This window comes from Oryza glaberrima, chromosome 5 (genome assembly GCF_000147395.1).
Source record: "Oryza glaberrima chromosome 5, OglaRS2, whole genome shotgun sequence".
NCBI lineage: Eukaryota > Viridiplantae > Streptophyta > Magnoliopsida > Poales > Poaceae > Oryza > Oryza glaberrima.
In genome coordinates this window covers 21,320,159-21,347,284 of record NC_068330.1, presented here as the reverse complement: position 1 = coordinate 21,347,284, position 27,126 = coordinate 21,320,159, and the positions used below count along the sequence as shown (strand labels likewise).

General features: G+C 45.1%; 5 protein-coding genes across 5 annotated transcripts; 2 read left to right on the top strand and 3 right to left on the bottom strand.

The window, feature by feature from the left end:
• Nucleotides 1–2,207: 2,207 nt before the first annotated feature.
• On the top strand, nt 2,208–4,702 carry LOC127772636 (EID1-like F-box protein 3). The gene is made up of 2 exons (XM_052298589.1): nt 2,208–3,340; nt 3,472–4,702. Exons 1-2 carry the CDS (start codon nt 2,486–2,488, stop codon nt 3,535–3,537), a joined length of 921 nt encoding a protein of 306 aa, XP_052154549.1. The 5' UTR covers nt 2,208–2,485; the 3' UTR covers nt 3,538–4,702.
• Nucleotides 4,703–5,721: 1,019 nt separating this feature from the next.
• LOC127772635 (probable sugar phosphate/phosphate translocator At4g32390) lies at nt 5,722–7,704 on the bottom strand. Its single transcript, XM_052298587.1, has 2 exons — nt 6,510–7,704; nt 5,722–6,096 (listed from the first exon to the last, which is right to left on the bottom strand). Exon 1 carries the CDS (start codon nt 7,609–7,611, stop codon nt 6,547–6,549), a length of 1,065 nt encoding a protein of 354 aa, XP_052154547.1. The 5' UTR covers nt 7,612–7,704; the 3' UTR covers nt 5,722–6,096; nt 6,510–6,546.
• A 5,785-nt stretch (nt 7,705–13,489) lies between these two features.
• On the top strand, nt 13,490–14,825 carry LOC127772638 (cysteine proteinase inhibitor 2). Its single transcript, XM_052298591.1, has 3 exons — nt 13,490–13,860; nt 14,302–14,498; nt 14,632–14,825. The coding sequence occupies exons 1-2, from the start codon at nt 13,600–13,602 to the stop codon at nt 14,494–14,496; spliced, it is 456 nt and encodes a 151-aa protein (XP_052154551.1). The 5' UTR covers nt 13,490–13,599; the 3' UTR covers nt 14,497–14,498; nt 14,632–14,825.
• A 197-nt stretch (nt 14,826–15,022) lies between these two features.
• LOC127772637 (uncharacterized) lies at nt 15,023–19,569 on the bottom strand. Its single transcript, XM_052298590.1, has 6 exons — nt 19,224–19,569; nt 17,865–17,937; nt 16,509–16,602; nt 16,110–16,223; nt 15,978–16,026; nt 15,023–15,783 (listed from the first exon to the last, which is right to left on the bottom strand). Exons 1-6 carry the CDS (start codon nt 19,254–19,256, stop codon nt 15,277–15,279), a joined length of 870 nt encoding a protein of 289 aa, XP_052154550.1. The 5' UTR covers nt 19,257–19,569; the 3' UTR covers nt 15,023–15,276.
• A 615-nt stretch (nt 19,570–20,184) lies between these two features.
• Nucleotides 20,185–24,262, bottom strand: LOC127773835 (cytochrome P450 98A1). Its single transcript, XM_052300025.1, has 3 exons — nt 23,695–24,262; nt 21,716–22,110; nt 20,185–21,138 (listed from the first exon to the last, which is right to left on the bottom strand). Exons 1-3 carry the CDS (start codon nt 24,188–24,190, stop codon nt 20,491–20,493), a joined length of 1,539 nt encoding a protein of 512 aa, XP_052155985.1. The 5' UTR covers nt 24,191–24,262; the 3' UTR covers nt 20,185–20,490.
• Between the last annotated feature and the right edge of the window lie 2,864 nt (nt 24,263–27,126).

Sequence of the window (27,126 nt, the reverse complement as noted above, 5' to 3'; positions counted from 1 at the left end):
TGCAAACATGTTAAATTGTAATCCTACATAATTCATATAATATTTAATTACATCTCTCCATCACTTTTTATAATGTTATTTCTATCTTCTCTCATTAAGTCATACCATAATGAATTGTTTATAGCTCTTAAATAATTAATTATTATCCAAATTTCTTTTATTTCTCACAAAAACGCATCACCTTAGTTTGACATTTGATCATTATTGTATATACATCTAAATAATCAAACGTATGTAAGCTTATATCATTTATCTACTTTATATATTATTATCATATTAAACTCACCCAGCAACCATGCCGGGCATCACTTAAGCCCCGTTTAGTTATCAAAATTTTTTCCCAAAAACATCACATCGAATCTTTGGACACATACATAAAGTATTAATATATAGATAAATGAAAAAACTAATTGCACGGTTGGGGTAATCGCGAGACGAATCTTTTGAGTCTAATTATCCATGATTAGCCATAAGTGTTACAGTAATCCACGTATGCTAATGACAGATTAATTAGTCTCTAAAGATTCGTCTCGCGGTTTTTAGGCGAGTTATGAAATTATTTTCTTTCATCCGTGTCTGAAAAGCCCTTCCAACATACGGTCAAACATTCGATGTAACATCTAAAAGAATTTATTTTCACGAACTAAACATGCCCTTACTACCTCGGTACCCAATCCCGAGTTCTGTGTGCACCACCTGACGGCAACGGCAACGGCAACCTGTACAGCGCACCGCTAGATGCTTCCTGCACGCTGTAGCTTCCGGCACCACCAGTCCACCACATGGCATTACCATTTCAGGAAGCGTGCGCGTCGTTGTGCCTGTCCGGACTCCAGCGACACTTTCAGGTTCCTTTCCCAACTTGCCAATCGACCAAAGCAACGTGTAGGGTGTGTTTGCAAGACCAAGTTCCCAACACCCCCTCTCGTTTTCCACGTGCACACTTTTCAAACTGCTAAACGATATGTTTTTTTAAAATATTTCTATACAAAAATTGTTTTAAAAAAATTATATTGATCTATTTTTTAAAAAAACTTTAGCTAGTACTTAATTAATCACGTGTTAATAAACCGCTCCGTTTTTCGTGTATGAGAGATGGGTTCCCAACACTCACCTCCAAACACAGCCAAATTTGTCTTCTTCGGGAGAGTAAAACCACGAGCAAATGATTACCCCTCCCCAGCTCTCGGCCTTCACCAAAAACGAAGGGATTATGACATGAAATTAACAAAAAAGAAAGTTTCAGATTATCAGCTGGAACAAGCACGGGCTAGAGGTTGCTGTTACCTCCGTCTTAAAATAATTTTTCCCATATATATCCAATAAAAAAACTAAAATACAACTATTTTATCAAACCTCAATACAATTTTTTTATTTTATCTATTCTAATACAATTACTTATGACTTATACAAAACTCTAATTCAATAATTACTTTAAAAACAAACTTATTTTTTAAATAAAGAAGAAGCTAAAAGTAAATTTATTATGGGACAGAGGAATGCTAACCATGACGTTTGACCAAAGTTTTCTTCAATTTTTCAGAAATGGTTATGTCAAAATATCGAAGAAATTATTTTTCTTAAAATAAGCATTGAAACTCTTTTTTTTTCTTGAAACACGCCCATCAAAGTGACGGCTGCTCCAAAGCGCAGGATGTGATTAGCTGAAAAGAAAAGCAAAACGCACAATAAGCTAATGCTAACAACCGCACCACGTGTTCGGCCCGGATCTCCCCATGTCCCGTCACCACGGCCCATCAGGGCCCCCAAATCTCTCTCCACCTCTTCAGCGCGCCACGTGTCCCACAAACCAAACTCTTGCCCCGCCACGTTCCCCCGAGATATTTCCACCGGGGTGGGCCCCACCGCTTCTCGCCGGCGTCCACGTGTCGGCCTCGCCGGCACCGGACCACCACCGGAAGAAGGGATCAAAGAAATCCGGAACGGATTTAAATCCGAGACGACGGAAATCACCCCGATGCCCGACACGTGTCCCCAAGAAACGAGCCATGTGGCGCGCTACCGCACCGCGCGGGGGACACGTGTCCTCCCGCTCCGTCGTCGAAGGCGGTTTCGGTTTTACAGAAGCGTCAAGCAAAGCCCGGCGTGACGCAACACGGATTGGACTTCGCAAAAATGAGAAGATATTTTTGTCCAGTGTACTCGCCTCTGCAACAGCGGCGGCGGCGAGCGTGTGATTCCTCCTAGGCAGGCAGGATTAAGCGAGTGATTAGCGAGGTGTTTAGCGTGTAATCGCGGGTTTAGTCGCTTCGGCGAGCCGCTAATTATTGGGGGTTAACGAGGAGTGGTCCATTTGTCGCGTGGTGGAGGGCGCGGTCGGGATCGGGTGCGTCCGGTCCGGGCCGACCTGACGCCGCACGAGGATATAACCGGTTCGTCTTTGGATAGGAGTAAGGCGACCGTGTCGTGGCGAGGCAGTCGCCGACGAGAGCGAGAGAGCGTGTCACGGCGGCGGCGCACGCGTATGAGTATGAGGCGGTTGGGCAGCGGCAATGCCGGCGGCGGCGCGGCGGTGGCCGGAGAGTGGGATGGTGGTGGCATTGCGGGGAGGATGAGGGGGGTGAACGCGGGGATCATGGACGAGAAGGTGCTGGAGCTGGTGTTCCGGGCGCTGAACTGGGACCCGAGGGAGCTGTGCGTGGTGGCGAGGGTGAGCCGGCGGCTGCGGGCGGTGGCGGAGCGGGTGCTGTGGCGGGAGCTCTGCGTGTCGAGGGCGCCGCGGATGGTGTCGGCGCTGTCGGGCCCGACCGCGGAGGTGGCGGCGGCGGCGGGGCGCATCGGGGGAGGCTGGCCGGCGATGGCGAAGCTGCTCTTCTTCTGCTGCGGCGCGGCGGGCGCCGCCGTGCCGGGCCACTTCGCGCCCGTGTCGCGGTTCTCCAAGACGTCGGGCCGGAGCTTCCTGTCGCGGCGGTGCGCGGGGGACCTGCTGTTCGTGTCGGACCCGTGCGAGCACGCCGCCGGCGCCGCGTCCGACGACGACGTCGTGGGCGCGTACCGCGGCGTGTACCGCGGGTTCATGCGGTCGCGGACGCGCGCCTTCCTCGTCGGCCACCGCGCCCCGCTGGAGCCGCGCGTCCGCTGCCCCTACTGCGGCGCCCGCGTGTGGAGCATGACCGCCGCGGGGCTCGCGCCGCGCAGCGCGTGCCGCCGGCTCGGCGCCAACGAGGGCCGCCTCGAGTACTTCGTCTGCGTCAGCGGCCACCTCCACGGCAGCTGCTGGCTCGCCCGCCTCTCCTCCTCCTCCTCCTCCAGCGACGGCGAGCGCAGCGCCGACTCCGACTCCAACCACAGCGACGACGAGACATTCGCCGCCGCCGACGTGAGCCTCCCACTTCCTCCCGCCGGCCGCGTGCCAGCCCGGCGCCTCCGAGGCAGGCCCGCCATGTGAAGCATTACCGGTAGTTTTTTTTTTTTTTTAACCTCCATTTTTTCACTGTTTACGAAGCTCAGGTCAGCTGTTTTTACCGGATCAGAAGCAGATCAGGAGGATTGCACTGTGCTTTGCGCCTTTTGTGAATTGTGCCTTTCACTTCACATGTAGTTGTACGTTGATTAGTCCCTAATCGCGTAGTGGGCGCGGCGTGCGAGAGCATATGGCATCGCTCCGCTTTTGCTCGGGACGATCTGATTCCCGCGTGATGTTTGGCACGGCGCATTTCAGATGACGAGGTGCCTGCACAATACTTGCAATTCGGGATGAGATCCTTCTCGATCGAGCGGTTTCTGACTGGCAGCTGCATAGCATAGATGTATTTTTCTCTGATGTATTGTGTACAGTTGTGTTAACATTGCTCGAGTCAGCACTGCACAGCAATTTAGCTCGAGATTTGTCTGTTAGATCACGGTAATGGATTACTAGGGAGTTATAAACAGGGAGAGTCATTTGTATGTTAGATACTGCTCCCTGTAAGTCGCAGAGGGGTAAAACGACTTGAATCCTGTAACAGAGGTAGAAGTACTACTCCATTGCAGTAGTACATGCTGATGATACAGTACTAAAGTAGTTGTTGATTTGTACAGTACAATGCTGTACAGACAACAGACAAGAGGTTGCATAGGCGCCCGACCATCTAACATGTCTCTTAACAACGAACACCACTGCCAATTATGGCTGACTGGAAATGATATGTGCTGCTACTACACCAAGGCATGCAGAAAAGATGGGTCAAGGCTATCTTACTCGTTAGCATGAGACAAGAATTGGCTCACTCGTTAGCATGAGACAAGAATTTGAGTCGCACAACAATTTCTACAGTACAAGTAGTTCACTGACACTGAGTGAATAAACACATCGGTCTCATTAGCATGAGAAGAATTTGAGTCGCACAGCAATTTCAACAGTACAAGTAGTTCACTGACACTGAGTGAATACACATCGGTCGTTTGCCTTATGTTTGAAGGGATTAGTTTGACTACTTGACTGTAAATGATTAGCATTACTACTACACTGAACAATGCTCTAGGGTCAAGTCTCGCTCATCTCATCAGCATGTAACAAGGATTTCACTCCTGTAACAATTTAACAGTAAAAAAACATAGTAGTACTATACTTCACAGGATTTGCCTTGTGTTCGAAGGGATAGAGCATAGACTTAGCCCAAACTAGCCTCACTGCACATGCCATTCCATATGGTCCCGTTCACAAGCATGACAAAAATCGCGGCACTTGCGTAGCGTCCAAACAAGAATACAAGAGATTTGCTGCTAAACAATCTCGTGTGCTTCGGAAACTACAAACAAGGATCAAACAAGAGGCTAGCAATTCACCGTTCCTTCTCGCTGTCTGAAGCAACCCAATTATCAATGGTCGTGTTGCCTCAGGTAACCATGTTTAACAAGATACAACTCCTAAACTAAGGAATTAACAACCAAGTAAACGACATACAGATCCCCATGGCTGTATATACAAGCATTGAGTGAGCAACAACACCCAAACATTCTTGCGTAGTTGATGCACCAAATCAAGGTCAATGTCCAGGACGAACACGTGCCAGGATCCCAGCATTCTTGAAAGTCTCAGCCTTAACACATTTGATTGCTATTCTAAACCAAACCAAAATTTATCAATATGTCGACTTCAGTGAGCTTCCCTCCAGTACGAACAAGATCAAACAACTGAAATTTCATACTACGACTTCATTTATGAAGACAAGAGAACCCATCATCACACCTAATTGCTGCTATGATTAATAGCTAAGAAGTGATTGAAACCATTGCACAGCACACAATCAATGCAACTAAGCTTAATATGTCCACCAACCTAGCTATGTTGGTGGATCAAATCTACTAAAAGGTACAAAAATGTACTACTATCATTATTCCAAAGCTATTGAGGTGGTTCTGAATGACAATTAATCAGTGAAATTATTCATATATAACGAGCAAAACAGCTTATACAGCTGATTCAGCGCTCAATTGAACAGGCATATGCCAATGCAACCCTATTTTTCCAATGCTATGGTTCTGAATTTCAGTACAACGCAAGTGATGCTGAAGACTAATCAATAAGACCACCAATCATCTAGTGAAAAACAGAATTATGTGTGTGTTCACTACTCAGTACAGTGCACTATGAAAGCACTAACGGCATACAAGTTACTAACAAAAAGTGCCATCTATGAAATGACCAAGAAACAGTCGACGGACGGATGCATCAAGTTGATAAACCATTCAAATTGAAAAGGTAGAAATACACAGCAGTAGATTATAATATTACAGTAAGCTCATTATATATAGAAGATAACCACCAAAATACCAATATGTAGAAGTACATTTTTAGTACCTAGGCTACTAGTAGAACAAATAAATTTTAGGCAATGAGCGAGAGAGGCAACGAGGCTGTCTTTCTCTGGAACAAAAATAGCTGAATAAATAACAGGGTAACATGAAAGTTTACTCTAGTCCTCCAGAAAGTAGGTGCAAGTGCAAGTATTTTCCTAAACCAATAAATTCCCATGATTTGCCCTCCAGATCCAACTAAAGTTAAATAAGTGAAAGAACAAACTGGTGTCCACCTCCTTGAAAGCAACCGTAGACCAACCAAACTACAGTCTTTTGCACTTTGCACCAGATACCCTGCACAACATCCAACATAATTAGAACAAAGGGATACATACCAAGGAAGTGAACAACATTCAAGAGTACTTTAGCAATGCCTCACGCAACATTACATAGGGCCCAAGCTTTCTTAGTTGCAACAAAGTGGATATAGTGATTATATAGACTACAAAGGCTGTTGCAACAAAGCATTTCAGATAGTATATGTTTACACTTCTCTAGTACTCCAGTAAACATATGTAGCATCTCAGTAATAAATAAAAAAATACAGGTGTGTAAACTATAAAAGATCGCACATTTTTCCATCTATTAAATGTAAAAGATCACATTTTACTCCATAATTTATTGCTCTCCTACAATGGATCAAGGTAAAGAACAAACACATTGAGAGTGCAACCAAAAGAGATAACACAGCCGGATTTAGAACCAACCAATTTGTGTGTGCCAGGATCAGATCTGGTGGTGGCTCTATGCCTGGTTATCGCTCTTGCGATCACTGTGCCCATCGCGCTCCTGCAACAGCGAGCCAGCCTCCTCATCAGCCTGGCTGATCTTCTTCTGCGCCTCCTTCGCCTTGAGCGCCTGCAGCTTGACGTGGTTGTAGTATGCCACCCCCAAGAAGGCGATCCCGTAGCCGAACAGGTTGATCGGCGTGACCGTGTCCCGGATCACGGACCACGAGAAGGCGATCAGCAGCCAGTCCTTGACCACCCCGGCGACGTTCATGGTGAGCGCGGAGGTCTTGCCGACGAGCAAGAACACCGCCAGATTCAGCGCGAAGGCGCAGAGCGAGTTGGTCCCGAACACGAAGAAGTCCGGGCGGAACGTGCCGACGGCGCGCAGCCTGGGCAGCTCGACGAACACCCACGGCACGAGCAGGAAGCCGAGGCAGCACGGCGCGACGTAGTACAGAGAGGTGATTGGGTTGAGCGAGATGCCCTTGGAGGTGAGCAGGATCTGGATGAGCACGAGCCGCGTGGCCTCGAACGCCACCGCGGCGAGCTGCAGCGCGACACCCCGAACATCGAAGCGCGCCTCGCCGTATGCGGCGATGGCGACGCCGAACGAGATGGAGAGCATGTTGAGCATGGAGGACGACCTGAAGGTCTCCTTCTTGAAGAGCACCCCGATGGAGTACACGGCGACGGGCATGAGCGCCTTGAGCATCTGGATGAAGGACACGGAGAGGTAGATGTAGGCCGAGTTGGAGAACCACAGCGACATGGCGTAGAGCGCGCCGATGGGAACAACGGAGGAGGTGTAGAGCTGCGGGGTCATGGCGGGCGACGAGGGCGGCTCGACGACGCGGAGGAGGCGGACGAGGGCGACGGCGAGGGAGGAGCAGAAGGCCATGTGGACCATGGTGAGGGAGATCGGGAAGGGCCAGTTGTACATCTTGGGGTCGAGGATGTACTTGTTGTAGACGATGACGGCGAAGGAGAGGAAGATCCAGACGCCGACGTAGCAGTAGGAGAGGAGCACCTTGCGGAGCACCGACTCCGACATGCCGCCGGCGCCCCCGCCGCCGGCCATGGCTGGCGCCTCCCCGGCGATGGATCTGGATCGGCGAGGGGGTGGGAGGAGGTGGAGGAGGAGGAGGCGGAGGCGGATCTGATGATTTTTGGGGGGGGGGGGGGGGGGGGGGGGGGGGGGAGGAGGTGGGGAAGGGGTGGGGGGGTTTAGGTGAAGGAGGGGGAGCTTGGACTGGTCGCGTTGGCCACGTGGAAAATCGACTGGTTTTGGTTGGGGATTTTTTTATTTTATTTAATTTGGGCTTGACGGGACGCTTTGACTTGTCTTTTGTTCTTTCTTTTTTGTATTTTTTTTATGAATCTCTTTTAACTTCTTGTTGTGCTAGCAAATTGAGCTGTTATCTAGGAGTATATCGAGATACGAACTGTTATTTGCAGTGATTTATATGAAGGATTTTGATTCTACTAGCTATGTGGGATCGATCCACTTTGTGAGGTCCAAATATCAGGCAGACTCATCATCACCATCACCAGAAACGTTAAAAGGAGTAAGGAGTAAAGAAGTTATACTTTTTTAAAGGGTAAAGCCATACTATATTTTTTGCAATATGGCGTGTATATTAGGGCACCCGCAATGGTTATCTATAAGTTCTCTACGAGAGATCCATGTCAGCATATTTTCCTACTTGGAAGAGATTAAATGAAGAGAGAGAACAAAGCTATCTACTAACCTGGAGATAGTCTGTAGAGAAAAACGAGGCAATGAATTAGAGAGCTATAGATACCCATGTAGGCATACCATTGAAGTGATTTACTATTAATCTAGTCTATTGCTGAGATGTACATGTTTTATAGATAGCACCTTACTTTACCATTGCGGGTGCTCTTATCATTTGAAGAAAAAACATTAATTGTAAAAGGTATTGCCTGCATATGGTAGTGTTTTTTTTTTTTTTTGGGAAAGATTTGTATGCAAGTCTTTGAGAAGGCTGAATGGATCTTAATTAAGAACTTCGTTTTAATAATAGGATTTTGTATATGATTGTTGTAGTAAATTTACATGAAGCACTTTAATTCTCACAGGAATAGCAATATTTATCTGCGTTGTAAACTTGGCATTGTACATGCAGGATGACTTTTGCATGTACTGTTGCACATGAACAGCTCATAATAGGTTATAAATAAATATGTGCTAAGTACTAAACAATAAGCATGCTTAGGCCGCAGCATGCAGAGCTGGGTTGGTGGTGCCAAATTGTTCCCAACAGATCATCAGAAAAATTGGCAACAATCCAAGTGGTACAAAATAATTTCCTACTTTGGTTAAACCAGCAGAATTCGGTTGTTGGTCAAGCCCTCAAGAAAAATACCACATAGTCAATTTGAATATATCTTACCATTTTTGTTTCATGGCATACTGTGTTATATATGCACATGCCTATTTCCAAAGAAAAATGCTTCTTAAAAAAGCAGTTCGTTTTGCCTCATCCCTGAGTTTGTTAAAAACATTGTTATTTTTGTGCTTCAACCATAATATTAGATAGTAGTATTAATTAGATACAGTTAATTTGCCAATGTAGTCAATGCTGATAATTAAACATGCACTAGTTGTAAAACCACGCAGTTTCGTGTTTTGGTTAAGAACTTAATATAAGAACGTTTGCAAGCATCACTTCAGCTTAAAAATGACTCCTCTCTCTTAACATTACGGCATTTTCCGCATATGCCAATTTCTGTTAAGCTATATATATCATAGCATTATGCTGTGAAAGGAGAAGCCCTTCGAAAATAAATGGGACAGTCTTAAGGAAGAAAAGTAGAGTGGTAGGCAAGTAATCGTTTTTCCATTTCTATGTAACGGGAGAGATAAGAGGAACTGACATGTTAGGTTTGTTCTTAAAAAAAAGACATGTAGGTTAATTACGCAGGGCTAAAACTGAGTTGAGTAACGCATAGGAGTACTAATATTTTTACATTCATATGAACATCAAGTAATGTGAAAACCATTATGGGTCGATAAATAAAGCGCTTTTGGTATGGTTTTATTCGTATTTTTCAGGAGAATCTTATGTTGTAGAGTTCCAAAAAGTTCGACGTTGAGGAAGACTGAACAAGTACTGCTACCATGTCTGAAGATTTCAACACTACGAATCTACGATTCTTTCACCACCTGCAACTGCAAGGTCAATCTTACAAATACTTACTTATGCATAGTAATTCGTGACGAAGTCAAAATAACATCAGTTTTGAGAACTCTCAGGAAGCAGCAGTCGATGCACAACGAATCGGTCAGTCAGTCGGTGGATCTATAGTTATATATTTAAGTGTCAATTCTGCTGTGATTAACTGTAGAACATGTCAAAGGTTCAGAAACGCAAAGCCTTGGTTGTATTAGGCCACTTGATTACTTCAATGTTATTGACACACTGCTCTATCAATAATTGGAGCAAAAAAAGAAAAATATTCCCATGTACTCTACTGCACTGTTAGGCCTAACTCTGTCAAGTGTCAAACCAATGAACTGCCAACCAACTTTCTGGTCTACAGCTTGGTTTCATCTACCTCTCTAATAAAACTCTCTTTCATGCGATCAAGCACTAAGCAAGTATAAGCAGCAAGGACAACTCTTTCTTTGTCAGGAGAACGACCGAAATGAGACCTGCATCAATGATCAACAACACTCTGATCGATAAACAAAATTAATTGTTAGCTTCTATAATGCAGCTTAATTTTGTACTAACCCCGTTGATAATTGCCAAGCTATTGCTAAGATAGCCGCCGAGAGAAAAGACAAATTATCCCCCCGGCGGGGGGGGGGGGGGGGGGGGGGGGGGGGGGGATGCAGGCACCGACTCGTTTTGGTAGCGGTTCGGCGGATGATCGATCCCTTGCTTGGAAGTCGGGGCGGTTTTTGTGGGGTTTCTCCCGGGCCATCCGGGGCAAAAGTGCTGCACTTTGACGCGTTTCCGGGAGAGCCAGCCTAGCTGACACTTTTGACACTGACATGATGGTTTCCGGGGCATAGCGGTATTGCCATTGCCACACCTGCACCTGCCCATCCAGCAAATGTTAAGATTTCTACAGTGTCTAGAGAGGGACTAGCTACCTCTCCTGTGAGTTTTTTTAAGAGCTATATGATGATCGTTCCGATTCTTTCATATGATGCTGATATTCTCTTTCTATAGCTGTGTTTAGATCTAAAGTTTGGATCCAAACTTCAGTCATTTTTCATCATATCAACCTGTCATGCACACACAACTTTTCAGTCACATCATCTTCAATTTCAACAAAAATCCAAACTTTGTGCTGAACTAAACACAGCCTATTTCGTTTTGCGTGGCTTGTGTCGGTCCGTTATTTGTATTACATGATGCCATAAATGTTCTGTTTTTCTATCCCCAATGTAACCATTCAAGGTTTGCCATACCGGTTATGTTGAGTTTTCTTTTTTAAAATAAAAAGTGGTGAACCAATGGTGTGACCTATGATTTTGAGCTAACATGGAACCGTTCAGGGATTACCTTACTGGTTTTAAGGGTTACAGCACCGCTTGGTCACTGCATGAACAATGAAAAATCTTTAACAAAATTAATATGATTTTTGAAACCAACTTTGTTTCTGCAAAAAATACACAACAGTTTGAAAAACGCGTACTTGGAAAAAGAGACTGTGGGAGTTAGAAAAGTGTACTTGAGAACACAGCCTAGCTTCCAAATCTTATCCTTCCGTAATCCGTAGCTCTTCAGAATCCAATGGCTACAAGGAAGAGAGTTTCTCCCCCAAAGGTGAAACGGAAACAAAGTCCAGTCCACGGAAGTGCGTGTCACGCTATAATACCGAGTCAAAACGATTCCCTTCTCCCATCCATCCAGCTACACCACGTACACTACCGTGCCCAACTCTGCAACCCAAAGCTGAAGAGGCTGCACCTGCACAAGACCAAGCAAGCTGTGACGGCTCACGAGCGCGTGACCGCGTGAGAGAGAAAAAAGAATTGAATACTAGTAAAAGACAATGGTTCGGTGGGATGGCCAGGTCGAGACCCGGTAGTAGCAGTAGTGGTGCAGTGGCCGGGCGCGCGTGATCGCGACTTCCCCGCGCGATGGGCGATGGCTACGCAGTACGCACGCAGTCGTCGTCGTCCGCCTCTCAACGCGACGCCGGGAGTGGTTGGTGAGTGGGGGTGAGTGGCCGCCGGGCGAGGTGTTGGGTTGTATACTCTCCTAGCCAAGTAGGGACAGAGTCGCGCGCGCCGGATGGAGGAGGAGGAGGAGGAGACACCGACGTGACGACGTCGTCGTGGGCATCCACTTGTCTCCTTGACTCGCTTGATGGATGGGTGAAAGTCCAACCGCAGCACGAGAGATGACGCCATGCGTGCGTTGCTTCTTGTGGGTTTGTTGTTGGTGGTCACTGGGGCCCGTGTTTGGGTCCACGAATCGGCGTTGGAATTTGGCCTAAGCGCTCGCTCGCGGGCTCGAAGCCGTAGGGCGTGGCCTAATAGATTCTTAGTGGGCTGAATGTCCCGCATATAGATTATAGCGGTAAAGAATAAGTCCACTTTGACTCCCTAAATATAGGTATATCTTATTTATATCCCTCAACCATAATGCCAGAGAAATCTTTAACCTCCGAACTATTAAAAAAGATACAAAATAACTCACTAGTTTGTTTTAAAGTTGGTTTTCACTAACGTGACTCATTGACTTAGTTCAACCAGTTGAATCAGCACGTAGAACCCACATGTCAGCATGCTCTCTTCCTTCTTCTATCCTATTACCCTTCTCTTCATTTTTGCCCCTCTCCTTACCCCACATGAGCACGCATGACGACGAGCAGACCTCCGCCGGTGGAGGCAAGGGATAGTAGCCTCCATCAGTGGTGCCCATGTGGTAGATGCCGAGAGCTCAACGAGTGGGCAACTAGCGTGGCCTTGAGGCAGAGCAGCAGCGACACGCCCCTACTATTGCCTCCTTAAGGCCCTCCGGTCGCTGGCGATGGACGAATCTTCGCCGCTGTCATGTGAACCAGCCTGCAGGGCCTCACCCCCAAGCTCTCGGCATGGAGGCATTGGGGTGCCTGTCGCCAAGGCCGCCACTGTTGTGAGGAAGTGGCTCGATGGCCAAGGGGTACGAGCACATAGAGGAGAGGGGCGTACCACACCAACCCACGTATACTCCATGATCCCTCCTCCACAACTAATAAAGGCGAGATCTAGAAGCGACGACGATGACGGGTCGATGGAACTGCAGCTCGCCGGCGGCCACCCCACATTTGTGAAGGAGGGGATAGGGCGACCGTTGATGTCGTTTGAACTGTCGCCATGCACTGCCACGCTCCAGAAGGTTTTCCCCCCATCTTGTTCTTCCTCCACGCCGCTATGATTAGCCGTCATGGCCAACGCTACCAGCCACTCCTACTCTACCTCTATCAACAAGTTCCCCTCCTCTCGGAATGCATTTTGACATGCTAACTTGGCCATGTTCACCGCCGAAGCTCGCTGTCCAGTCGTCACCCTGCTGCTTCCCTGCCACTGCCCTACTGAGATGTCATTACCGAGAGGAAATATGGAGGAGAGAGGAGGGGGGGAGGGAGGAGGAAAAATGTGATGACTGGACTGCCATGTCAGCCAATATCACCTTTGCCTAGTCGTCATTTTATACCCATTTTAACCGTTGGATGGGTTGTTATACCCATTTGTGATCAAAGGATATGAATCAGATTTGAGGGAGGCAAGTAGACTTTTTTTTAGCAATAATGGTTCATGGGCGTATTGGCGCAGGGCCGCAGGCCCATAGAGGAAGCGGGACTCTCCTTCCCGTCTTCCACGTACCGAAAGCGCCCGGAGTCATTACTTCGTCTTCACCGCTGCCTTCCATGCTAAGCATAGAAACGCATCACACTTGCCTCCCGTGGCTGTCGCGATCGCTGATCGCAATCGCATCGTCGCCGAAACGACACGAGCAAATCAACGCGAAGAAGAAAAGAAAAGAAATCCTCCCGCTTCGCTATAAAAATTGCCCGCCTCCCCCGTCGTCCGCTTCAATCTATGCGGGCATCATCTCTCTTCGCGGAATCGGTGTTCACTACACCTGCTGCTGCTGGTCGTCGTCGTTGTCCTCGTCTCGCCGCCGTTCCCGTTCCCCTCTTCTTCTCCACCGGTCGCGGCTCGCCGGCGATGGCCGAGGAGGCGCAGCAGCCACGCGGCGTGAAGGTGGGCGGCATCCACGACGCGCCGGCCGGGCGCGAGAACGACCTCACCACCGTCGAGCTCGCCCGGTTCGCCGTCGCCGAGCACAACAGCAAGGCCGTAAGATTTAAGAACACCCGCCCCCCTTTCTTTTTTCCCTTGTTAATTGCGTGGATCGCCGTGTGGATTGTGGGAAAAATATAAAATACAGTAAGGGCATGTTTAGTTTCCACTTAAAAATTTTACAACATGTCACATCTAACGTTTGAACATCTACATAAAGTATTAAATATAGGCTAAAAGAATAATTAATTATATAGATTGCGATTAATTTATGAGACGAATCTTTTAAGTCTAATTGCTTCATGATTCGTCCATGTGACCGTAAATATCTACTAATGACTGATTAATTAGGCTTAATAAATTCCAGTTTACTGACGTATTTTATAATTAGTTTTTTTAGTGGCCGAACACCTCATGCGACACCCTACATAAAACCCCCCCATGTGACATGCTAAAACTTTACACCCCTAACCTAAGCACCCCCTAAGCTAATTGCAGAACGCGATGCTGGAGTTGGAGAGGGTGGTGAAGGTGAGGCAGCAGGTGGTGGGCGGGTTCATGCACTACCTCACCGTCGAGGTGAAGGAACCCGGCGGCGCCAATAAGCTGTACGAGGCCAAGGTGTGGGAGAGGGCGTGGGAGAACTTCAAGCAGCTCCAGGATTTCAAGCCCCTCGACGACGCCACCGCCTAAACGTAAAACATCAAAATCAAACCTCTCTTTCGTTGATCGTTTCTTGAATGAATCGCCGCGCTTTGTGCTTTGCGAATTGCAAATGGTTCGTCATCATTGGCAGGAGGCTGATAATTTAGGTGCTGATAATTTCAGGTACATAGATCATCGTCCGGCTGCTGAATCGTCGGCTTAAAGCAGAGCCATCCAGTGATCCAATTATCTGCTACTAGAACATGTTACTGGTCTTGCTGGAAGGTGTAATATGATGAATAAAACCTGCTGCTTTGCCGGGTCATAATAGACATATCACTTCTGTATTTCCTAGTGCAATACACAACATTTTCGCAGTCTCCTTGTGTTCTTGGCCATGGCCAAGCTTTGCTTGTAAATTGTAATAAGTTTTCACTTTCACTTTTCACAATTTCATCATACCTGTATCACTCTCCTTTGGGAGAAGGAAACAGTCTTGGCTGCAACAGCCCTGCAGCTCACTGTTTCAGTAAAATTCAGCACCCTGAGAAAGTAGGCACAGGGAATACAGCAATGGACAAACAGACAGGAACATTGCAAACTATCATAAACTGGAGATCAGATAGGATGTACAACTGATGAATCTGTCTGTCAACATAGTTGCTAGCTATCGATCGATAAACCTCTGTAACATCCTAAACTACTGCAGCTTCAGCAGGTACACATATTATACAAGATCAGCTACAGAGTTAAGCTGGGCTACAAGGATGTACAATAGACAAAAGTCATGTCTATCTATCAGCTTCTTAACCTAAAAGGGGCAAGTTATCATTCTTCGTTGTCATAATCCTCATCCTCCTCTAACCTATGGTTTGAAGACAAGGCAAACTGAACAGGGTCCATGGCCATCTTGGTCAGCTCAGGCAATTGCCATCCTAGAAAGTCTTTGGTCTTCGCCTCTTCGTTCACCTCCGAAACAAGTGGTCCTGAAGAGATTGTAACCACACCTGCTGCCGGAGCTGGAGGCTGGACCTCCAGTGGAGCTGAACCCTCATCATCATAGTCAGTAAGCTCTATGTTTAAGTCAATGTTCCTTAGAGAAGCTCTTGCGTTGCTTAATGGGGTAGCCTCCTTTGTTTCAATTGCATCTGTACCATCAACTGAAACATCTACCTTCAGCTGAGAAGGCTTGATAAATTGACCTGGAGGAAACTCATGGTTCTCAAATTTTTCGTAAGAGAAAATAATCTCCCTCTCAGACACACGCCCACCACGTCGGCCTCTTCCCCGACCCCTCCCACGCCCTCTACCAGTGCTTGTCTGGCTTGCTGCCTCCTGCATGCATACAACCTTATTAGCAAATGAGATGAAAGTCAAAGGTGAACGTTTTAATTATGTATGAACGGAATGACTGGAGTAAAGAATTCTTTCAAGTGCTGATACAAATACTAATACTAAGAATGCAAAAGGGACAGAAATTGTGAAATGTGCAACATCCACATAAAGGTAAAGATAATGGAGAAACTAACATTTCTTGTCCGCTTTGATTCCTCTTCACTGTCATCTTCAGCAGTTTTCCTGATGAATTTCAGCACTCATTAAAGCTTGCTGAATAAAAATTGATTTGAACATCAGACACTATTAAATGAAAAGGTTTTTACCTCCTTTTGCCAAGTTTATCATCAACACCAGCATCAGATGTACCCATGTCTGGAACTTTACTGACGACATCCCTCAAGAAATCGTAAACATTATAACTATGTATGCACTGTTTCCTGAAAAAAAGGAGGCAAAATACTGGATTTCATGATCTGACAACAACACATGCTTAAAAATGCATTCTAGGATCAAGGTACAGGAACAGATTATGACAACAACACACAACTCAGAAACTTGCAAAAGAGCATGACGAGTAGATAGCTTGAAAGAACAACCTATGATTAACAAAAACCTAATGACAAGGAAAAAAGGTTCTCAGGCATCCTAATAAAGAGCCGTTAGATTCCACCTATAGCTCCATTGACTCAGAAAAAAAAAAAGGAAAGGTCAACAAAACTTACAAATGGGAAGAACTCACAGTCTTGACCCCTCTTTGCACTGTAATGTCATATGTCCTATTACACAAGTCTTGCAGAAATAATTCCAATGCTTTTGCTGCAACGATGGACAATAATGAAATATATGTAAAGTGAAAGACTGAAAGATCACATCATACATTAATAAAACAAATCATAATAAGTTAAATCAAATAAGATGGAAACGGAAAATATGCTTGCCAACGTGTCAAAGTGCAGAATATGCTTAGCTATGGATGGTGCCAATCTTATGCCAACGTTAGAGATATATCAATCGAAGAAAACAAAGAAGCATGCTAGCAGAAGAGAAAAGAAAGCACCCAAGTGCAAACAAATAAATTAAATCTATACCTTGCAATGATATTATTTTGCATGGAGCTATTTTATCCTTTTTTACATTCACTCATTTACCTTTTTATCTTCCTCCAGGAAAGCTAAATATGGGCTCACATCCAAATGTTTTTACTTAATCCATACCGTGCCATAAAGCCAAATTGTCTGTAATATATCCACTTGATTCAATGTTCTTTAATGCTGCACCATGTGGACACCGGTTCTCCCGCTCCTACACTCTTCTCCAAAATCTCCCTTCTCTAGTTCCCCTCACCCTCACCAAATTCAACCCCCATCATATCTGACTGCTCTTCCTATCCAACCAAAAATGCCAACCCCATTGCTCCCCAACTTCTGCCACCATGACTCACGCAAAAAAAAAAAAGCGAGGTGGATATCAGGGGAATAAAGAAAACATGGCCATGCAGGCTCATACAGGATTGGTTGATTCTAATATGGCAGAGATGTAGACTAGGTCGCTAGAGATGAATCCAAAATAAAGATGTGGTGGTGATAGTGCACCTGACATGCAATGTGAAATTTGAAGGAGAATGGGCTTACATGATTAAGGATGGTGTGAATGACACAGGGAGTAAGTCTACAGTACATGTACAAATGCACTTGATTTCAATATTACAACAGCCCAAAGTAAGACCTAACATACTTTGGTAGTAAGCCTGCCCCCCTCCCCCTTAATCAACAATAATTGCCAGCTTTGATCTATGTCTTCCCTAATACAATCAATAATGCTTTGCAGGCAGTATGATTTGTAATTTAGAAACCGAAAAGATCGATTTTCATTCAGAACATGATTTCCTGTTACATAGACTCCAAGGCTCGTATGTTTTGGCCTCTAAAATATAAGCTACTTAACTCTTAGTGGCAGAAAGGAGTGCAGTTTGTAGCGAAAATAATTATGAGCCTCTAAACCGAATACTGATAAGTTACTGAGAGTTAAATAGCTATATAATAAAATAAAAGGAAGATTAAACAGAGTGGAAAACTCACACACTAGAACAGGTACAGCTAAAGCAATCTTGCCAACATCTTCATCTGCTTGCATGATTTTCTTAATCCGAGGCTGCAACACATGACAGACATCAAACAAAATAAGAATATTGTCTGAAAGAGCACTGGTAACAATAAAAGAATCTGATTCATGCAATTTTTATAATTACAACTAACATATACTAAAGAGCTCCGACCATGTCAACCTTAAGGGCATGTTAAATGAGATTATAAGCATTAGCCCTAAGATATATAAAGAAATGATTCTGCATGTCCTTGTAAGAGCAAAGGTTAATTAAGAAAGCATCTCCTCAGAATGCATGGCTTTAAGCATATAAGGATTTAGCTACAACTTGTTGTACAGCAGACCCGCAGCAAGTAGTAGAATTCTACATGATACCATTTTGCTACAGTGCAGAGGCCAAAAGGATAAATAGTGCACTTTTATTCTATTTAAGGACTCCATGTGTCTTTAACAAAATGAGGGAACATCCATGCAAGGAAAAATGCACATTACATCAAATATATGGATCTAAGCATCTAATTCGGATCAAGAGGTACATGATTGGTGGTCCGTACTAGCATTAGAACTGTAAAACACACATTGACGTTTCTTTACTATTAATAGTGATGATTAGACTGACGTATTATTGAACAAATCATGATAATGTATTATTTAGTAAAATGTTAATGCATATGGGCGACTAATTTTTCCCATGAAGCTCAGGAGCATAACCTTATTTAATGATCACAGTTGGAGGTGGGACCACATGGAACAGAGTCTATTATTACAAATTATGCAAATAAGCAGCAAATTAAACCAAAATTTCTCACATCAGGCATCCTCATACATGACAAACGTACGAGTACTGGATCTAGGAATCCTCAAATACTCACTGGCTACCTCACATCATAATTACCAATCAGGCTCCAGAATTCTGGATATGTGTATCGAATAAGCCAGTTTCATACAGAATCACACCCACACAAAACCGCAATTTCATTACTTATCTCACTAAAGATACCGTTAAAACAAAATGAAAATATATATCATGCTCGCAAACAAACATAGAAAATAACCGGCAAATACAACAAAAAAAAATTCCTAATATGTGGATGGGCGAAGCCTAACAAGGGAGATAAAATGCAAGACATGCACCATAATTTCATTGCATCAAATTGTTAGCAAAACCTAACCACCGAAAACAAGCGTGCATGCAACAAACACATCTCAGGCAAAGGGAAAAAAATAAACATACCAATCACGATCGCAGAATCTATATACACGCATGCAGGATCTACACCTGAACAACAATTTCTAATCTGAAAAAAAAAAATCCGCGCATATATGAACCATACCGCGGGGAAGCGGGTGTCCAGCTTCTTCCTCATGGCGTCAATCCAGCGCCGGGAACACCACCCAACGGCAAGGACGACCTTCCCCGGCGGGGAACACGGCGGCTGCGAGCTCGATCGATGAGGGGGCCGGAGCGGAGGAGGACATCGAATCGGAGAAGAAAACCACACCACATTAAATAGCGAATCGAATCGATTTGTGATTTGGGGATTAGGGTTTCCGTTACTGGATATTTAACTTTTTTTTCTTTGCGGAAATAAATAAATAAATAATTTTCCACCCTAATTTGCTCGGCCAGTGACCCTGACCCCGGCCGAATCGGGCAAAGCGAGGCGAGCGAAGCAAACCCAACCCCCACCCAGAGAGAGAGAGAGAGAGAGCCTCTACACGAGACCCGTTCCGTGGACCCGGTGCATAAACCGATCCACCAATGTTGTGGGCCCCACTCAGACGGGTCTACACTACACCGGCTTAATCCCGTGGACCGGGTCCACCGCCGTGTTCTACAGTGACCTCAGCGCGCGGATCTGAAGAGAGAGGAGGGGAAAGGGGGGTGTGGGGCCCACGTTAGCTTGGACTCCCCCGCGTTGCGCGTTCGGGTACACGTCAGCCGTTGGTTCTATCCATCCACACCATCACACCCCCGAAGCGGAGATGGTGTGGGCCCCACGTTAGTTTGGTTGGGGGGGGGGGGGGGGGTGTGGCGTGACGTGAGGGGGCTGGCGTCTCCATCCACCGTCCGTTTTCGGGGGCTCCGGATGGATCCGACGGCTGGGAGCGCGTCTCGTGTCCTTCGCTCGTTTTGGGCTTCTTTGCTTTATCTGGGTTTAGGTGTAACAACCGCAGACGTTTTTGGACGTGCCTCAAGATAAGGTCGCCCCCACGTCATGTTATCACCATCATAATTATCTTAATTCTTTGTTTCTCAACAGAAACAGAACAGAAAGAAAAAAAAAAGAAAAATTGCAGATTACATTACATTATTATTATTCATTAATGACACCTCAAAATACATCGCTTGTCGTGTTAATCATATTACAAAATTCTATCTGAACAAAACACCTTAAGTACATAGTCATATTGTACAAATTACAAAAGTCGATCTGCTCTCGATAACTTTACGAGATTGATTGATTCGTTCATTCACAAGGCAATTAACACCTCAAATTTTACAACAACAACATCATGAGCAATAGCTGAAACTTTGAAAGCAGAACTCCAGTCTGTCTGTATAACCAGCAGCAGCAGGCAGCAAAGCAAACCGTTCGATCACATATCGACAGGGAACCTCTTGTACAGGTCCGGGTTGTCGAGCCTGGGCTTGGCGATGACCTGCAGCGACGTGCTCATGAACGTGACGACGCCGTTGGACTCCATCATGTTGACGTCCTCCGGCCTGGTGCCCTCGGGGAGAGACCACTCGAACTGGTGGAGGAGGTGCCCGATCATGGAGGCGACGAGGTTGATGCCGAGCTGGGCGCCGGGGCACACGCGGCGGCCGGCGCCGAAGGGGAGCACCCTGAAGTCGCTGCCCTTGATGTCGATGTTCTCCTCGATGAACCGCTCCGGCCTGTACTCCAGCGGGTTGCTCCACACCTTGGGGTCCCTGGCGATCGCCCACACGTTCACCATCACGTTGGCGCCCTTGGGGATGTTGTACCCGCCGATCTTGACGTTCGTGCTGGCCTTGTGCGGGAGCATCAGCGGTGTCGGCGGGTGCAGCCGGAGCGACTCCTTGACGACGGCGTTCAGGTAAGGGAGGCTCTGGAAGTCGGTCTCCGACATGACGCGGTCGCGGCCGACGACGCGGTCCAGCTCCTCCTGCAGCTTCTTCTGCACCCTGGGGTTCCTGACCAGCTCTGCCATTGCCCACTCGACTGATATCACTGTGGTGTCCATTCCAGCAGTGATCATGTCCTGAACACAAGGAACATAACAGGGATAGTAAGAACTCACAAATGTAATGGAGTTAGCAGGACAGAAAATTCAGGCACATGACAATTATCGGGATTTTGTTTTTTATCTTCCATTATTATGGTATTCATTTCCTAGTCTGAACAAACTTGATATGCAAATTATCCATGTGCGATGCAAGATAGGGAAATGCATGCAGAGGCATCCATTGAAAGCTTTTGGTAGTTGCCACTAGCTAAGTGGTCTAACCTTTCCAACTTTCTCGCATTTTTAGTAGGTGGATGATTGAAACCATAAAACACAACCTAACTTCCAACTAGAAAGTAAACAGAAACTTTTCCAAATACCACCATACTTCACCAACCCTAAGATAGTGACATGCCACACAAACTATGTACCAAATCTGACTAGAGTGGAAAAAATTCTCCATGACTTTGAGAGATGATATTTAACATGTGTGCAAATAATGTAAAAGTAATTGGGAGAGCATTGATATTAATAGTCCAGTAGGGTATCATATCTGAAATTGGATGACAAAAAGGATAGATACTGATAAGTATGAAAGGAACATCCAACATACCCATAGAAGCCCAATAACTGTGTCGTCACTAAGGTCATACTGTTCTCTGAGAGTGAACAGAGCATCCACAAAGTGCTGCTTGGCACCACTCTCCTTGAGGGCCTTCGCATGCTCATCTATGATCTTCTTGGTCAGCCGATCCCTTCTCTCGTTGTGGGTCTTGTAAAGCTCCTCGTTAAGTGGACACAACCACCTCAAATACCAAATGTACTCAGCAACAGAAAGAGATGCACCGATCTTGATTCCATTGTTGACAATAGTCTTAAACTCACGCCCTTGTTCATCAATGTCACCATTTGCATTCATGAACCTCTTGCCGAAAGCTAGCCTTGTTATATTGTTGAAGGCCACCATAGCAAGGTGATTCCTCACTACGATTGGTTTATGTTCACTACCTGAAAACAGCACATCGATAAAATGACTGTTAGTTAAAAACTTCATTCCAATGCAAATAGACTCTTACCGTGCTAGGTAATTGTTCCATTATTGTATGTCGTGCACAATATACTTCTTTTTCTTTTTTCTTGAGGTAACCCATCATGGCTTTAGGCCAACAAAAAAAAAAGCTTTGCTAACTTATGTACACATGTAAACAAATCAGCTAGTGGATCGATTTGCAATTGACAGTTTGACACCAGGTATTCATAGGATGCATTTGTAGGCCAAATTTTTTTTCCAACAGAGTATAAATAAAGCTAAATTCATTCATTTTTCTAAACAGCCTGGCTTAATTCTTGTAAACTAAATTGGAAAATAGAGAGAAGGCTAGGTCAATGTTGAGGACTACATTGAAACAGCAACACAAATGGAACATAAAATTGGTTGCAAAGTCAGAAATAAGTTGAAAAGAGTCGCTGATAAGCTGTGTCAACTGTCAGCACAGTTGAGACAGATGGGCAAAGTACATAATAGCAGTTCATTAATTTTAGTCTGTAAAAACTCCAATGCTATCAAAATGTACAAACATCTCAGAAGAAAAAAAAAAAGACTTCCAACCAGTTCAAACAAGGTTGTTGCCAAACATGTTTTTTTTGACTGTCAAACTGGTACAACATAACATCACAAGAGAATGCTTGGCATACCAGTAAGAAGCTTAAACAGCATAGTATTGTTTCAACTAGCAAGGTGTCACATTACAGCAAGTAGAGTACTTATCATGTGAGGGGCTAAAATAGCATGCCAACAACAGAGCAAACTTATATACCAAAAAGGGAATAGCGTAATTCTTGTCCACTAGAGAGGTGTGAAGTGCCTTAATGAACAATAATGCAGAAAGCACCAAACTGTCTTCACTTAAGCTTAAAATAGCATGTCATTACCAACCCCGTGTATACTGGAAGTCATACGAAGCCCACTTTACTATAACTATACCAATTACGATATCTGCTTAACATGAACCATAGCTCATAACCAATAATCCCCAGGGCCAAGGTCTCTCAGCAGTCAGCACACTACAGCAGTACAGCTGGGCAGAGTATGATCACTACCTAGTTTCATGGTACCTACATTTTCAATTCAGCAAGTAAAATCTTAGCTTGGCTCTCTAACAACGTGCTCACCATGTGATCCATCTCAGAGAAATGCACCCACTCACTCGAGGCAGTTCAACTCCTCTTATTAGTTTATTATCCCACCAGATCAAACCAATAGCTAGCATTTCCTCTAGGATCCACTACCAAATCCGCACAGCATATCGTAGCGAAGCCTACGAAATGGCAGACCACGCCTTGGCCATTTCCCTCAAGGAGCGATGCAAATTGAGCACCAATAAGCCTGCAAAACAACTAGTAGTACCAATCGGCAATCGCTGATCTAAGGCAGCACAATTTAGCTGACACATGAGAGTCAACACGACATAGCAATTCGTCACCAAACACAAGGACGCCACAACCACCAAACTCATACCAACCACGTTTGCACCAAGCACCCTCTCCTTGCTCAAAATTACACAAAGAACACTAAAATTCCTGAAGCTTTACCTGGCTGGGTGACGGCGCGGTGGACGGACTCGACCATGGCGGTGACCTCGTCCTCGCGGATGGGGCGGAGGGCCTCGAGGCGCTTGGGGGTGAAGAGCTCGAGGTTGCAGAGCTTGCGCACCTTGATGTAGTGCGGGCCGTAGTCCGCCCAGATCAGGTCCATCCCGTTGCGGCTGAAGCGCTGCGTGGAGCGGTTGCGCGGCCGGTCGGCGAGCAGCTGGTCGTTCTCCTTGAGCACCTCCTTGGCGAGCTCCGACGTCGACACCACCACGTTCAGCGACGAGCCGAACCACACCGACACGATCGGGCCGTACCTCTCCGCCCACTCCAGGAAGCCGCGGCACCGCACCGGCTTGATCTGCCACAGGTTCCCCACCATCGGCCACGGCCGCGGCCCCGGCGGGATCCGCCCCAGCCGCAGCCGGTCCAGCAGCGCCAGCGAGATCGGGATCGCCACCAGCGCCAGCGCGAACGGGAGCAGCGACGCGACGTCCATGGCAGCGGCGGCGGCGGTGAACGGCGGCGAGCTCGCCTCCGTTTGGTTTGTTGGGGGGGGGGGGGGGGGGGGGTGGTTGGTGGAAGCGGCGGTGGCGAGCTCGGCCAATTTATACTCGCCGGAAAGCTACGGATTTGGGGGGAGGTTGGCGGTAGGTGAGCGGGCCACACCACACTGATTTTTTCCCCCTCTTTCCCCTCTTGTTTCCACTACATTTTTTTTCTTGTTTTATTATATATAAACATATAAGAACAAATTTAATAGTAAAGCCAATTACCCATTTCAAATTATCTATAATCAACTCAATAGCCAATTTATACAATAATTACCTATAAACCTATATTACCTCCGGACTAATAACACTTGTCGTTTTAGACAAGGGTGATATCAAACTTTAGAATACATGTATAGATTAGTTTTACAAAGTATTTTAATAAAATCATATATTTGTTAACACTTTAATATATATTAATATATATTGTAATGGAAAATAATGGTCAAAGTTGTTTTTGGAGATTATGTCCTTGTCCAAAACGAAGTATTATCAATTCGGAGGGAATAGTACACTAGTAATATCTGGTCTTACATGTCATACGCATATTACATCTTGTAGTATGTGCTGCAGGCTCATTTCTCTTCTCATTTATCTTCTCTATATGTGTTTATAGTTTTACTTATAGTCTGCTATTATACCTGCTCTAAAGCAGATGCTCACAATAAGCGCACACCAATTCCTATGAATACAAGCATAAACCCTATTCTTATGGGCACCCCGAAAGATTGAGTCAGGATATGATGAAGTGAACACAGATGTCTTGCTGTCGATATTTACGAATACGTCGCTTACCACTAAGAAAATAATTAACCGTACATATGTCAAGTCTAAAATGTGAACTAGTTTCAGCACAGGAAAACTAACCATTTGACATAAGCTCATTTTGCTATTTTTCTTTCCTCTTGGTTCTTGAGGATTATAAATTTGGTGGACTATTAGTGGTGTCAGAGCAAACAGTGTGTTTGAGGTTAATTTAATGTTAATTATGTTTTTTTTGTGATAAAACATGGGCTGGTCGTGTGTTAGTGACTTACTAGTGCTAACTGCTAAGTGCTTGGTTGAAGTGGGCGAGCTTGTTCCAGTGAGCTGTTCTTGCTTAGTTCTAAGAAGACCGAGTTTCACCAACCACCGATGATACCAGGTGCTGCTGCTGGTTTCAAAGCTTGCAGTGGACTTGGATCACAATCACTGTTGACCGAAACTACTACTCCTACTTTCTCTCAAAAAAGTTCCAAACCAGCAAAATTCAAGAAGCGCAAATTGTGAAATACGACTCGTTCAAAAAAAAAAGTTGTGAAATACGATAGACGAAAATTTCGAGTTCAGGGGTCCTTGAGAACGTTTTGTACTACTATGAGTTAGTGGTTTACATGAAACAAAGTACTACTCCTAACAAACTAATTTCAGCTCTGCAGTTGGAACATGCTGCAGATTCTGCACAAATCTGGCACGAGTGAATCATACTCAAACTTCATAGTGTGTTGGTTTTTTATGTTTGGCGAGAGATGGATCGTGCTCGGTTTCTGTGGGCCTGATTCCTGTGGGACGACGGGATCTACGGCCTGTGTTTCGTATATACACTGTACACGCTACGGTAGGTAGTGGCTCGGGGCATTGTGTTAGTGAGGTGTGAAGTCTGAGGGTGTGTTTGGTTCATGCTAAAATTAAAAATTTAATTGAAATTGGAACGATGTGATGAAAAAGTTAAAAGTTTATGTGCGTAGGAAAATTTTGATGTGATGGAAAAGTTAAAAGTTTGAGAAAAAGTTGAAAACTAAGCCATGCTTGAACTGGAAAGTCCTATTTCCGAAATGCTCCGTGGCTTATTCAGAAAAATGACTTAATTAACACTTACTTTATTGTGATTTAATTTTGCCATTAAAGGTGTTCATAGCTTACACTTTTTTATTCATATATGTTTATATTTGAAATAAGGAGAATGATATAAAAAAACAGATAGAATGCACGGTTAGTCGTTGGCACATTATCTGAACTCCGCTCCGTGGCTTATCTGGAGGGTTGCATTGCAACGACACCTGCGTCTCATTTGACTCGTACGAGAGCGACAAACACTCTGTGTGCGCACTACACAGAACAAGAGAAGGTGAGCTGATCGAATTTACGACGAAGAAAGGAATTCCAGAAGATACATTGAAAATCTCTTGCGCGTTTGCGAAAAACATTGAAAATCGCTGGAATCCTACCTGAATTTTACGGTAGATCCATTGAAACTTTCAGAATTCCAAATTTGAAACTAGGACTCTGCTTTCAAATCAAATGCGGGCTGTGGTACCTTAATTACGGGCCTGCTTCTTTGTCTGAAAATACTACGGGCCTACTTAAGTGGTCTAATCATGGGCCATTGCTAACACTCACAGAAGATCCCAAGGAGGACAGATGACTGGCTACAGGACTGCGTTTGCAATCACCGTGCAAAGAAACAATGTCTAGAGAAAAAAAGAAAAAAAAACCATTCAGAGTAGTACAAACAAACTAATTTCAGCTCTGCAGTTGGAACATGCTGCAGATTCTGCACAAATCTGGCACGAGTGAATCATACTCAAACTTTTCATTGGAATAGTGTGTTTGGCGAGAGATGCGTTCTGGGTTCCTGTGGGCCTGATTTCTATGGGACGACCGGATCTACGGCCTGGGTTTTGTATATACACTGTACACGCTACGGTAGGTGGTGGCTCGGCGCATGGTGTCAAGTCTGTACTGAAAGTTCGAAATGCTCCGTGGCTTATTCAGAAAAAAAATGTAATTATTTTTTTTTGATTTAATTTTATTATTATAAAGGTGTTCTAAGGATAGCTTATACCTTATATCTATATCTGTATCTTTACTTATTATAAAAATTGAAGATGTTTTTACCAATACT